Here is a 15,138-nt window from a genome sequence, read left to right on the forward strand (position 1 = left end):
GGAGATTAAATAAAGTATATATATAAAGGACTTACATACACAACCTAGACAGAAGTACTCAACAGATGTTTGTTCATATTCCCTTATTTCAAATTTAAATGCTCCATGGTAATGATGTCATTAAAATCTATTCACATAATATACTCATATGCAGTACGGTGAATTGTATTATTCCTTTAAATTGAAAGAACAAAAATATTGATACTATTAGCACAAGAATACAAGGCACTAAAAGGCGAAGTGAGTTACTTAAAGTCACACACCAATTTGAAGGCCCAGCAAAGAGAAAGCAAGCTGTCTTTGAAGAATTTACAGGGGCAAACTATATTTAAATCTATATGGGTAGTATTTCCCTATATTTTTGTGGCTGCAGAATCTTATTTCACCACACCCTGCCCTGAAATTCCCAAAATGTCTTCTAATAATTGTTTTCATTTAATTAAAATTAGGTTTTTGTCTACTTGTTTGAAAAGCTTATGGCTTCTTGTAATAACCTGAAGTAGAGGGTTCGTAGGATCACTTTCAACAGACACAGGGTTTGAGTAGGTTAGACTAATGGGTCACCCCTCTGAGAGTCACATGGCTGCTGTGACTTAGATGTATTCAGGTGAAGGACATGTTCGTTGGGCGAACATTTCAAGGTCCCTCATCCTTTCCCCTCAGGTGGTATCTCAATCTTATTCAAAAGATGAGCCCAGAGACACATTGACTACTAATGTCATACCGGAGAGATATAACAACATGGAGCTATGGTTCCATGAAGACTGATACAGAACTAACATACACAAAATACCATTTGCTCCTACTAAGAAGACAAGCAATAAGTCCCATAGACCAGCTCAGTATCAAATAAATCCTTTAACTACCATTTCTTCACCTCCTCCAATACTTATTATATTAACATAACACTGTGCTTAGTAAAAATTAAGCCATAATCTCTTTAAATAAAAATTTTGCTCACTCCATTGGTATATATATATATATATATATATATATATATATATATATATATATCACATGTATCCTATCTAATAAAAGAGTAATATGCAGATTGACCATCACTCCAACACACAAGATGGCTGCCCCCATGTGGTCAAAGATCCTGCCCCCATGTGGACACAAGATGGCCACCACAAGATGGCCAGCAAGGGAGGGCAGTTGGGAGGGACCAGGTCTGCAAGGGAGGGCAGTTGTGGGCAATCAGGCCAGCAGGGGAGGGCAGTTAGGAGGGACCAGGCCTGCAAGGGAGGGCAGTTGGTGGCAATCAAACCTGCAGGAGAGGGCAGTTAGGGGTGACCAGGCCGGCAGAGGAGGGAAGTTGGGGCGACTGGGCCTGCAGGGAAGGGCAGTTGGGGGGGGACCCAGGCCTGCAGGGGAGGGCAGTTAGGGGCAAACAGGCTGGCAGGGGAGCAGTTAGGCATCAATCAGGCTGGCAGGGGAGTGGTTAGGGGGTGATCAGGCTGGCAGGCAGAAGCAGTTAGGAGCAATCAGGAAGGCAGGCAGGCGAGCAGTTGGGAGCCAGCAGTCCTGGATTGTGAGAGGGATGTCCGACTGCCCGTTTAGGTCCGATCCTACTGGGATCGGGCCTAAATGGGCAGTCGGACATCCCTCGAGGGGTCCCAGATTGGAGAGAGTGCAGGTTGGGCTGAGGGACACCCCCCCCCATGCACAAATTTTATGCACCGGGCCTCTAACATATATATATATATATATATATATATATATATATATATATATATGTATATATATGTTGTTGTTGTTTTTGCTAAGCCTTTTGAACAGGAATATATCTTGATATCTTAAGAATCCATATATATTTTTTAAATTTCCTATGGGATTCAGCCCAATTATCATATCTTTATGGGCTAAAAAGTCCCTACCTGGTGATGCTGGAGGAAAACAAAGCCATTCTTATCTCAGAGAAGAATAAAATGACCCCCTATTCAGGCATAAATAAATCCAGCAATGAAATCAAGCAACATACTCTAGGCTGAAACCCACTTCGTGGCAAAGATGATGTCACCTCTTGCTTATCCAAATTAACTCCATAACATGGAAGTCCAAACTGCAAAATAATTTAATTTTTTTTATTTAGCTATTACATGGTATTTAAACTTATTTCTCCAGCCAGTCTACTTGCCTAATTACATTTAATCATTTTAGTCTCTAAGATCCATCATCAAGTCAGCACTAAAGTTTCATCCAGAAAAAGACTTTCCTGGGTACCCAATGAAAGTTGACTGCAGCAAATTGAAGAACTAAAGAATTGATCCCAGAAAATATCTGACACACCTTCTAAGACAAAATAACCGAAAAATACTTCACTGTCATTGAGGCTTCCACTCTTCCCGTGGCTTTTGATTTTTATTTTTATCTTATTTTGATTCTAGATTTGGTTCAGCATTCAGTGGTTCATTCAGACGATTTCAAACACAACTCTCACCTCAAGGATCATTCTGTATATTGATATTTGAGAAAATATTCCAAATAATTTATAAGTCTAATTAAATATTCACCAGGAAAAATCCTTTAGCTTAAATGCCACTTCCTAATACTGAAAACTTACTCTAATTTCATTGATAACTTATGACTAGTTTGCAAAAAGAGTTTCTTGTGCTATTAGACAGATTTACTTATCTTAGTGTCTAGATTGATGAGCATATGTTGAAAAGGAACAACTGAGTTCTTGGCCACATTCCCAGTCCCAACTAATAGGGATATGAATTCCCTGAGAATGAAAGTCCTGGTCTAACAAAATATGTCTTCCTCATGGCACAGAGAAGCATAGTTGATGAAGGTTCCTAAGTCATATCAGCGACAGTAACTTGGCTCTTAGGGCTTCTCAGGTTCCTGATGGAAAGACATTCCTGGGGCTGTGATTCACTCCTCCTGCTTCCTCCGGCTCTCCTAGGCAGGGAAGTCACTGTGCTATTCATTTCTCACTGAAAGGCAACCATGTCTATGATCCTGCCTCACTACAAGGGACTTTCAGGGAAGGCTGCCGGCACTCAATGTCAAATCGTCTGAGAATACACTGATTTATTTAACAATCAGTACCTTGCCTTGGGTTAAGGGTTTAATAAAGTTAAAAATAATTGAGGACTTCGGGAAGTACCATGGCTAGTCTATTTGAAAATTCACTTCCCTGCCAGCTTTCTCTCTTTCTGTTGACAGACTGTAGAACCTTCCTTTCATCTCTTTCCTCTTTTTTACAGCTTACCCTGCTCCCTGAAGGGGTATGCTTTTTCTAGGAGACAGATTATGCACTACGCACAACATGAAAACTTTACACTCTTCCTGTTGTCACCTGAGAGATTTCTCTACCTGGAAGAAATAAGTTATCCCACCTTTTACTCTCAAGTTGGTTTTACTTTGAATTCCTTCTTAGAACTCACATACTTAAACTTTAAGGAGGGATGTAAACTGAAACTTTGGTTCCTTATAATTTTTCTTTTCTCCCAGTGAGACTTTTGACAGTTTTCCCCATTGCTGTTATTCATTATAGAAATTTAACTGCACTTTGAGGATATGTGATTTCAAAAACACTAACTAATTTTCTATCTGAAGGGAAGGAAAAAAGCTAAAAGTAACGTCAAGGTCAAGTCTCATGTAGCCTAGAAGAGGAAGATTTGTAAGCAAGCAAGAGACTAGGTGGTAACTTCATTTATGTACTTCAAACTGGAAACAAACTAAAGAAGTGAAATGACTCTCTTTCAGATAGCTTCTACAGGTAGCCAGTCTATTCATTAAAAATTTCAATTGCTTAAAATAGTCACAAATTATCTTTTTAAATTATTTTTCATCTAAAAGTTTTTACTTTAATCATCATCCAGAAAATATCTATTAAGTACTTAGTTGGTATAGAAGGTGTTGGTTAGATGTTAAATGACAGCATCTTTTCTCCCAGGAGCTTACAAAAGAAAGGTGTTATAGAGCATCTTTTATATAAGCTGCCAAACATTCAGAAATAAAATATGTCAGATAATCAAATAACAAACATTCAACTTTTTCAAAATTCACTATAAAATCCAAACATCAATATTCTAATAATCTGGTTTACATTAATTCATAGTGGTGATTGTTCTTCCCACATCTGACATCCACTAGCTAAGAATTGTTGCAGGGTCTAAATATGAATATTAAAATCCTATGGGAAGAGACTTATGAAAAGTTTCATTTAAAGTCACTTGGAGCTACTTTCTGAAAAACACAGGTGGGGGGGTGTGGGGGGGAGTGGGGAGTGGCCACAGGCAAGGCTAATTCCTTTGAAACTCATTTTCTATGCACAGAAGACAGCTTCCTTGCCACAGCACTGACACACTCATCACTACAATACTTCCCAGCAGTGCTGCTGGAGTCAAGTAACCACAACCCACATGTACAGGGAAACGTCTGACAAAGACTGTGGGGCGGAACTGAGCTCACAGCAAACTCTATTTCAATGATATTCTTTGCAGTTTGGAACTCAGCACCAAGGCTGTTTTGGCCCCTACACACTACGTGGAAAGACAGCACATTCCACTCTGGCTAAAAGTCCAATGGGCAGCAGTATTTCAAGAAGAAGGTGCAAATGATGGGTGAATGGCTCAGTGGAAACTAGCAGTGCTTTTGATATAATAACTGATGTTAAGATCTTTTCAGTAAACTCACAAATAAGGTGATGTTTATATAATGGCCAGTGTCTTGCTGAAGAAATATCATAGTATGAACTCTAATGTACCTTTGCCTTTTAGTAATTAACAGACAAATTTTAATCTATTTCAGTTTAAAATGCATGATATTATGAGCTTTATAAAAATCTTTAACCAACTTGGAAATTACCCCAAACTCAATCAATCAGAACATCAGCCAAACTACGTTTGAGATTCCTACCCAAGCTCCTCTTGCAAGTTCCAACTTCCCCCCCTAGATAGTAGGGATCTTAGAGACGCAGCATAGCTCTCCTTGATATTTTGATTTATTTTGAATTTGGTCATTAGTTCTATTGTAGGTCTCATTCTTCTGGCCTCTGTCTACCTCCCCAGAGCCTGCCCCACGCCATTTCTCCATTTGAGCCCTATCTCATCTCCTCCAGACATTAGCACTGGGCCTCCTTGTTGCTCCTTTAGCCACACCAGGTTGGCTCCGCTGACAACTGGCCATTGTTCCCATGCCTGTTTACAGTTCACTTCTCAAGAAAACTTTCCTGATCCCACACACTAGCTTAGGTCTCCCTGGCAGTCTTCCAGAGCACCCTGCTATAGCCTCTGGTTTTCTATGGAAACGCTCACCCTGCCTCTCTCTATGTAGTGTATGCTGCCTTCCCTGCCAAACTGTAATCTCCATGAGTGGCTTGGCCTGTTCTGGGACAGCTCTCTCACCAGATCTTCATGGAGCATCTGGAAGACAATGGGTTTAGGGTAGTGATCGGCAAACTCATTAGTCAACAGAGCCAAATATCAACAGTACAACGATTGAAATTTCTTTTGAGAGCCAAATTTTTTAAACTTAAACTTCTAACGCCACTTCTTCAAAATAGACTCACCCAGACCGTGGTATTTTGTGGAAGAGCCACATTCAAGGGGCCAAAGAGCCACATGTGTCTCGCGAGCCACAGTTTGCCGACCACTGGTTTAGGGAGTGTAGTTGTGTGTGGTGTGAGTGTGTGAGTGCTTGAAGATTTGGTACTGCATCAGATTAAACTAGTTAATTAGGAGCGAATCAGTACATTGTGCCCAGTATGCTCACACTTCTGCCACGAAGCTAATGGTGAGCGAAAACTAAGGACTATGACCCTGATGGGGGATTATTAGAACACCAGACTATTTAAGCCTGGCAAAGAAAAGTATGATACATTTTCTCATTTAATGCCCCCATGAATAATACATTTTATTAGTTCCTTTCCATCTTTAACTGTAAAATAGGCTTTAAAGCTCAAATGAAAGAGTACTGTCATGAACAGTTCGTGAAATAAAGAACAACAGCATTAGCATTAACATAACTACAACTCATATACAGAGATAATTCACGAGCATTAACTAGATTGCATGCTTTAACTATGACATGTATATATGCAAAATAAATGTCTTTCTTATTTATTGTGTTGGAGGTGATGGGAAATGATATAAAAAGTATGTTGGAATATATGTTAATTAATAAAGGAGATAGTTTAGATCATATTACATGGTATATTTTAATATTGGTAATGATTGCAAATATTGTAATAATGTATTAAATGCTTACAATAATTATTTAAGTAGGCAACAGGAATTTTGAAGAGGCAAATAATTTCCCAATAGTTGGGAAACATTGGTTGACCAATATTTTTAAGTATTAATCAATTAGGAGTACACAGGAGCTCTAATTTGAGAATCTGAGGGAATGCTGTGGACTTATACATCTCTAAAAAGGTACAATCAAAATTACATAATAATTATTGCTTTCTTCAAGAGACAGGTTTCTAGTAACTACTAAGACATAATGCTTCAGGTAAATTAGTACAATATATCAAAATTTCAGTACAGGTTCACTAATAACAAAGGAAACATAAATAAGTAGTTTGAGGTAATGTTAACAGGATTTTTTACTGTAAATGTGAAGATGCAGATATACAGGGGGTGGCAAAAGTAGATTTACAGTTGTGAGTACGTGAAACAGTTTATTCTTGTATTATTATTTATTGTTGTGTTATATATTTTCCCATAGAAACAACTGTAAACCTATTTTTGCACAACCATGTATATGCAAATATAGAGAACTACATTTAATGAATTCAAAATGAGTCTCCACTGGCTAACTAGCAAACAGTGTAGCATAAAATCACCTTTCACTCTACGCACTTTTTCTGTTTTGGCAGATTCACTTCAACAAGGCATTGTGGGAGAGTCTAAGTTATTTTTACAACATTCATGAGGTCTCCAAAGGGAACATTTATAAAGAAAGACAGAACTATCATAGGTAAATAAAATAAATGAAAGGGGCAATCCACAGGAAAGTTTTAATTATTTACTGTGATATTATTTGTATTAATATATCTTATCCTTTGAGAGGCCCCTTACTGGGATACACTGAATTAGAAGAAACAATAGCAACTTTTTTTGCCAGCATTTCCATTGAGTATGAGCTCCATGTGGCCAGGAGCCAAGGAATCTGGTTTATTTTTTAATTCTGAGGACCCAAAACATTGCCTGGCACATAATATACGCTCAATAATATGAATGAATAAAAGACTTCCTTAGCTTTTATTAACATGCTTTTCCCCTACTACCTTTCTACAGGATATATCATTCCCATATTAACATATGATCTCAGTCTCTAATATGCTTATACCTGCTCTCTCTCTTAGTTACCTTCCTTAACTTGTGTATAATGTTCCTTATACTCCTGTGCATTAGAATTTTCTCTTTCAATTTTACTTATTCATCATAATTCCCCCTTCTTATTTTTTTTTATGTGCCAGTGGCCATTATCTGATCTGTTCTGGGACAATACTGCCAAGTTGATCCCAAATCTTAGAACTAGATTATATCTAGAATCAAATTAACAATGCAATTCTTCAATAAATGAGTCCTAAGACCAGTAGAAGTAAATGCTTTATGCCATTTGACTGTGGTGATTGAGTAGTTTGGGAAATACTCAATCTCAAGCAAGGCAACCTGGATATAATTTCAGGAAAACAATGACCAACGTTATATCATAGCCAAGTTCATTATTCTCTTCCAGAAGAAAAGAAAAAAAAAAATGAGTGCATGGTTTATGCATAGTCTGGAAAATAGGGACACAATGAAGAATGTGCATGTTTTACCAGCAAGCCCCAGAGTAGAGACAACAGACCTGAGGAATGGTGATATTACGATCACTAGAGAAGTGAAGCCTGTGCATGGTAACAGGTTAATCATAAGCTCTTGCTACAGCCTGGATGCTTTGAGAGCAGGAAGGAGGTTTCTGGCTACAAGGAAAAGAACTCCCCCCAGAAGTATAAAGTTGTCATTTTGGCCAAAATTCTTTGGTTGAGTTTGTTTGGTCTGAGTCAAATTACAAAACTTCAATATATTCTGAGTTTACCAAAAACATTTAGTTTCTTGATCTACAAAGCTAAGATCGATACCCTAAACCATAGTTCAGAAAGGAAAACGCCCTGGCCTGAGCAGTCAGTAGCCTTCACTGGACACCACCTCTATCGAGCCTGGCTTCCTTTCTCATTCTCATATGAACCGCATATAATTTCATAATATTTGCCATATCTATTGCTACTTATCTGCTGGCAATTACACAATGTACCTTTGTGAGTACATGATTACAGAAAATGGAGTTAAGTGATGCAAGCATTTTGTTGTCGGTAGACAATTAGACATTTGTTAGAGCAAAGACACAATTCTGTAGCCTCAGCACGCAATCTTGTGGGTGTGACTCTAACTTTCATCAAAAACGAAAATTTTGGACCATGTCTTAACAAGTTGTTTGGGATATAAACATAGGGAACAGTTTATTAAGGAAGGTATTAAGAAAAATAAAAGTTTTCAAACCTGGGACTGATATCTTCCCCACAGTTGGATGTTTCATTTCCATAATGAGACCATTGTGTAACACCTTAAAATGTTAAAAGAGAGAAAAAAATACATTACAAATTAAATTATCTTCAATCTCAAGGTATAGAGAAAGCCACCAATTCAGTCCATTGACGAAAGGTATTAGAAAAGAGAGATGCTTGAAATTTTGTTTGAAAGTAAATATTTGATACAAAAATAATGTTTCTATTTTATATTTTACCAAGTGAAGCTAAAAAAAAATAAGATTCAAAGTCTTCCCACTCTTAAAAATATTATTTGCTCCTAAATATAGGGCATGATCTTCTCCCTTTCATCTAGGCATGATCCTCTAAATAGTAAAGCTTCACCTCTTCCTGCACTGCTTCATAGCAGGATTTGGCCAAGGTCAACTCCAGGACAGGCCGGGAAGCAGCAGACCTGGAGCAGAGGAGCCCCCTGGGGTGGCACATATGCTCCTGGCAATTTATTTGGTGGAAGGTATGGGGAGTTGGTGCAGTTTGAAAGGTGAATCAGAGTATCCAGAGGCCCAGTGACTTATGGAAGTGGACAGATTCAGGGCTGCTGTGACAAGCAATGAACAGAGCCAGCTGACAGGGGAGCCCAGAGTAGGCCCAGGTCAGAGACCTGAGCAAGAGATTGAAACCAGAGATGTTTTCAGTGATAGTGAGACCTTCATCATAAGACTGAGCTTCATAACTAGGATTCCACTATCCTGCAGTTTGGGGCAGGTGAGGGAGGGAAGAGACAACTGAAAAAAAATAAAATAAAAGCCAGAAACCTCATCTTAGAGGACCAATTAGATTCTCATGCACTGGGACCAAGAGGGATATTTATTAGTATCCCATCAAGAACACAAGGTGACTTGGTCTCAGGGTTAAGATTCAAGGTCAGTTACTATCTAACAGGGACAATCTAACAGTGCCCGACCAGCAGAAATCTGACTTGATGCTGAATTGCTTGACTACTGAACCAGAGCTACTAAGATCCTTGGCGTATAGAGGCTACCGTTCTTTCCTATGGGGTGGGCAGGAAAACAAAACCTGCCAGGGATCAGGTGCCCTCCCACTGTAGGAAGTGGATGAGTTGGGGGCATAGACTGTGATTCTAAATGTAGAAGTTGAATTACTAGAGGCAAAATGTTCTATAATCCCACAAATAAAAATGCTATAAAATTATTTTCTTTTTTGTGTGTGTTTTTTTAACAACTGGAGGCTATCTGGCTATCCTGTCTCAAAGAACACCCAAAAATCCAATTTACTATCATATTACTGCATCTTCAGGGAAACAGATATGAGTGGCTAACACTGTGTTTCACCTGCACTATCTACCAAGTGGAGATCTCTCTCTTCCTGTGCTGTACATGGACCTAAAGGACAGACATAGTTCAGTGGCACAGTAAACCAGTGGACCACAACGTCATGCTAACTGAACCAGAGCTACTCAAATCCTTGGCACATAGGGAATGGCAAGTTGTAATGGTTTTATGAAGCATATCCATATTCCTATATAATCCACTCACAAAGCAAAAGAGCATGCAATGCATAAACTAGTAAAAATGTTTTCCTGCTTGGAAAACTCAGAAAAAGAGGTCAAATATCTTGTTTGTTTGTTTGTTTGTTTGTTTTTTATCCATTTCTATTAAGGTTTTTTGGTCCCATTATGGAATAACACCCTCCAACCCCCCCACAAAAAACGATAATCTCATGGGTGATTTTTTAAGTTTAGAACTATAACTCTGCAATGGCTATCCAGACTCCCACCACTTTTTTTGGGGGGGGGAGGGGGGGAGGGAGGGTGTGGTCACCACTTTTGGGGCAACATGCTCTTTAAACAACAACCATGTCAGCGCCCCCTCATTGAGGATGACGCCACACCATATGGAGATCCTTTCTAGGGATGCCTTGCCTCTCTTTTGGAGTCACCAGCTTTGCACCCAGGAGCTGGCCAGAGAAAAAGCTTGTCAGTGTTAGAACTGTGCTATAATTTAATTCTGGTGTGGCTCGTTCTCAGCACCCGCCCAGCACAACCTCCTCCTGCGTGGGGGTGGGGGCTAAATGCCAACTCGAGGTGCTAAATCTCAGTTCTACTGAGGACAGGAACAAAAATACCGAGCTAAATTTCACTCGAAACAATTATCCGCACTGAATCATTCTTCTCGTATCTCTGTTGCCCTCCTGACTACCTCTCTGTAATAACACTGCACTGCTACTCACAAAAGACAAAAGTGAGTGTTCTCAGCTAAATATAACTTAACTGATAGTGTTGAAATTAATTAACGCTGAATTGTAATTATGTAGCAAACGCTAAGTGTCAAACGTGAAAGGGTAGTTGGTAAAGGTCAAGGGACATATGTCAAAGTTTTGTAGAAGCGAAAGCTAGCAGTTGATTGAAGTTTTTCACAGAAGCAGCTTAAGGAGTGTATTTCCTCCAGCCCTACCCCCATTGCTGTCTGCATACACCATTCCCAATAAGAAACTTTGTTTCTAACCTTATTAATTCCTTTTCCTTGAAAAGCATTCTGTTTTAAGCAGAAATATACATTTTTCTGCTGTCTGGCAAAGAAAGCTAACTGCAGTTTCTCACTGGCTGTAGCCACGGTGCAGTTATGAGGCAAAGGGGAACATCTGAGCCCCCATCTTCAGAAAGACCTGCCATGGTTGCCACCCACCTTTTTATGTCAAGTCTGAAGTCGATAGAATTCCATAGGCTTTCTTTGTGAATCAGGTCAGGTGATCTCAGAGAACAGTTGAGGCTGTGGCAGTGCCGTCCCTGGAAACCCTGCCTAAGGACTTGGAATCTTGGAAAACTCTCCAGCCCCGTTTGTGGGGCAAGTCCTGCTCTGCTTAGTAACATATTCGAGGATCTCAGAGACCAGTCTGCCTGAATTTTAACATAAATCTCCCTTGCTGCACTTCAGGCGTATTTTCTCATCTTAGCTTCACTGAAAATGGAGAAACTGCCACGTACTAACATTTGTATATCATATCTGTGGGAATGGTTACTAAATGTTCCCTTTCCTTTTTGTACCCAGGCTCAACACCCCAATCTCTATTACCTTAATCTAGAAATGCACATTTAATAGTGTTTCATTTTTTGATCACTAACAGTGGAACAGGAACCTTGGCTTAGGGACCGTCAACTACCATTTTCCCATAGGGAGAATTTCATGCCTAGAACCTCAGTCTGGCCATTCAGGATATTCTTCATCACATATTTAGTTATTTTAAATAAGGCACGGACCTTCCCTAGATTTTTGTAGTGAATTCTGTCCTTCTTCTCTTTATTTTATTTTAGCCTCCCTAAATCTTTCCTGGTTTGGTAGCTTTTCTTAATTTCATTTCTTCTTGAAATTTCAAAAGCATTTTCTTGACAAGAATAGAATTGTAGACAGTGCCCCAACATCTTTAGCAAAGTATCAGGCCTATTTAAAATAAGGTCTCTCTTTCTTCTTTAAGAGTTTTACAGATTGACAGCCTAATGAGAGAGTCAAATGGTAATGTATTAATGATGGGGGGGGGAGGGAAGGAGTAAAATGTATACCTTAAAGTTACGTGGGAAATAAAAGTTTAAGTGAAAGTAAGAGAGTCCTTTTATAAAGTCCTATGGCAGGAATGGCAAGGGGGGAAAGTCTACAATATAGCACTAGCAAGAAAAAACTGTAAAACAAATCAAATAAAAATATCCACTTTATAGGCAGTGAAAATCTACACAGAAAGCAAGAGATCTGGGTCAAGAACAGAAGTAGGAAAGCATATTCAAATGAAAAGAGACTGCTAGGGCACTGGCATTAAATTGTTAGGGGCACAAATACTAGTAGAATATTAGAAATTAACGATTATTATAATAACTATTAATCATGCTCTGTTAACTGTGATTGTTCTGTTCTGATTAGAGAAAGCACATTCTAACCTCACTGAGAGTTGTAAGCCCTGGGACCTGGGAGCTAACATCGAAATGCAGTCCATCCTCCTTTCCTGAGAATCGCCTACCATTATGGAAAGATTTATAACCTCATGGCACCTAGTCCTGGAGGCACCTGTTCTTTAAAACCCCAGCCTCTATTACCTGTAATCTGGTCCCGGGGGCCCTGGGCACCCACTATCTGTGACCCCACATGACTTACAACCTGTAATGATTATCCCACACCCACTTTCTCATCCCTGTAATACCTACTTCCCCACGTAATCTTGCCCTTCTACCCAATATAAGCAGTTGGCTTATGGTGGGTGGAGAGCAGATTTTTGTAGATGACCTGCTGCTCTTCCAATCTGCCGGCATTGTTGGAATAAACGTTCATATATGACTCAACCCTGTCTCTGCTTAATTGGCTGAAGTAGTGACAGGCAGCCCTTGGTTGTCTGATTACAAAATGACATACAAATGATACATGTAAAGAGCACATCAACGCATTATATATGTATATATACATATATATATAACACATAGACACAGACAACAACGTGGGGATAGCCAGAGGGAAAGGGGGTGGGGAAGGTGGAAGAGGGCAAAGGGAGCATAAATGAGGACAGAAAGGGCCTTTGCTTTGGGCAATGGGCGCACAACGCACTGTGCAAACGATGTTTTATTGACTTGTACACTTGAAACCTGTACAATTTTGTGAACCAATGTCACCACGATAAATTCAATTTAAAAAATCAATGGAATACCGTCAATGATTTTAACAACACACGAGAACTGATCTATCTATCCATTCACTATGAATAGAGATATAATCTATTCGTTGAGTGTAACAAACACCATAGAGTACCTATATGCTAGATAATGTGAAAGGGCTGGTGATAAAAAGACAAATAAACTTCATTCAAAGTGACTGTGATAAGAAGAAAGGGTAGGGAATAAGAGACCTAAGCCAATTTGTAAGACATAATTTAAACTCCACAATGTCCAATAAGAAACAGGTAACTCTGCCTCCCTCCAAAGGAAGCTGAACGATGTAGGTGAAGGAGGCAAGTAAAAGTCTCAGAATAAAAATGATGTTGAAATATAACATTAAGGTTAATTATTACAATGACAAACAAGATAACAGCAACTATTGCTTACCAAAACTCCTGAGGGTCAAGTGTTGAGTTAGGAGCTCAGCATGGGTGGGGAACTTTTTTCCTACCAAGGGCCATTTGGATATTTACAAACTATCCACAGGTCATACAAAATTATCAACTTAAAAATTAGCCTTCTCTATTTGGTCAAACAGTTCATTAACTCACCCCCAATGCCTTGGCAGGGCCAGACCAAATGATTTTGAGGGCTTTATAAGGCCAGAGGCCAGAAGTCCCACCCCAGAGAGTTGTCTCCATTTAACCCCCTCATTAGCTAAACTAGGTAGGAATTACTATCATCTGCATTTCTACTGATAAAGTGGTGGAAGCCTAAAGAGGCCAAGTACTTGCCCAGGATTTCACAATTAATGAGTAGCTGCCAGGTTCCTGAGAGTGAAAAGAAAAGATAAACAAGCATAATTTGATTTACCATTAACCCAACTAGCTGATGTGCTCAGTTTTGTAAAACAAATTAGTCAATTCATGGAGGAAAGAAAATCAGCCAAACGAATTGCTTGTACTGCTTGTCATTATGAGACCCAATTCGTTAATAAACTGAACTGCTCCCTCACAGGTAGTCAAGGAAATTCTGGCTACTGCAGACACCAAGGCTGTGAAAGATAAAAGATTTGGGCCCCGCCAGGCTTAGATTTAGAGGGGACAGATCCAGTGGGTGACCTTAGGCAAGGCAATTAAGTATATGAGGTTCAGAACCCTCATCAGTAAAAAGGGAGTAAGAATATCTTTCTCAGGAGTTTCCAAGGGTTAAGTGAGATGATGAGGGCAAAGCACTGAGCACAGTGAATGGCAATTGTTTCACCGCTCTCCACAAACTAGGTCAAACTCTGGCTCCACCAAGTTCCAGTTGTGTGGCTTTGGGGCACATTCATTCATGCAACAAACATGTAAATGTATCAACAGTAATGATTAATAATCCTATATAATAAAGAGCTGATATGCAAATGGTCATCACGCCCTCATGCCATCATGCTGTGATGCCCTCACGCTGTCACAATCCATCACCAGGGGCTGCATGCGCAGTGGGTGCACGCAGGTGGGTGGGGCTGTGTGTGCGCTGAGGCATGCGTGGGTAGGCGGGGACTTGAAGCTGTGTGGGTGGCACGGAGATGGGTCCTGGCGGCTCCGTGCAGCAACAAGGAGGTGAGGCCTGTCGGCTCCTTGCGGTGAGGCCTGGGGGTCCTGTGGCTCCGTGTGGTGTGGAGGCAGGACCCCCGGCTCCAGCCTACCTCTTTGGGGCAATCCATTGAGGAGCCCAGGATGGGTGGGCAGGGCCTTCCTCTTTGGGGCGATCAATTGTGGGGCTCCTGCACTGTGAGAGGGCACAGGCCAGGCTGGGGAACTGCCCTCCCCCCGCCCCCCCCGCCCCCGAGTGCACAAATTTCATGCACTGGGCCTGTAGTTAATAAAAAGTATCAATTGTTACAGTGCCAGGCACTGTTAACTGCTGAGGAAAAACTGGGTCACAGAACAAGCAAGGCCCTTGCCTTCAAGAAGCTTACGATCCTATAAGGGAGACTTTTGAATTAATTGTT

The 15,138-nt window shown here is 40.1% G+C and overlaps 1 protein-coding gene across 2 annotated transcripts in view; it reads right to left on the reverse strand.

Moving 5' to 3' along the window:
* SUGCT (succinyl-CoA:glutarate-CoA transferase) overlaps nucleotides 1-15,138 on the reverse strand; it is a 583,247-nt gene that overhangs the window by 76,846 nt on the left and 491,263 nt on the right. The window contains exon 13 of one of the 2 annotated variants that reach the window (XM_080665574.1): nucleotides 8,505-8,568. The exons of the other annotated variant lie outside the window; for it this stretch is intronic. Coding sequence (XP_080521700.1) covers nucleotides 8,505-8,568 — 64 coding nt within the window. The remainder of the gene's footprint in view (nucleotides 1-8,504; nucleotides 8,569-15,138) is intronic. 2 annotated transcript variants of the gene reach the window in all.

This window comes from Plecotus auritus, assembly GCF_963455305.1.
Source record: "Plecotus auritus genome assembly, chromosome: 4".
NCBI lineage: Eukaryota > Metazoa > Chordata > Mammalia > Chiroptera > Vespertilionidae > Plecotus > Plecotus auritus.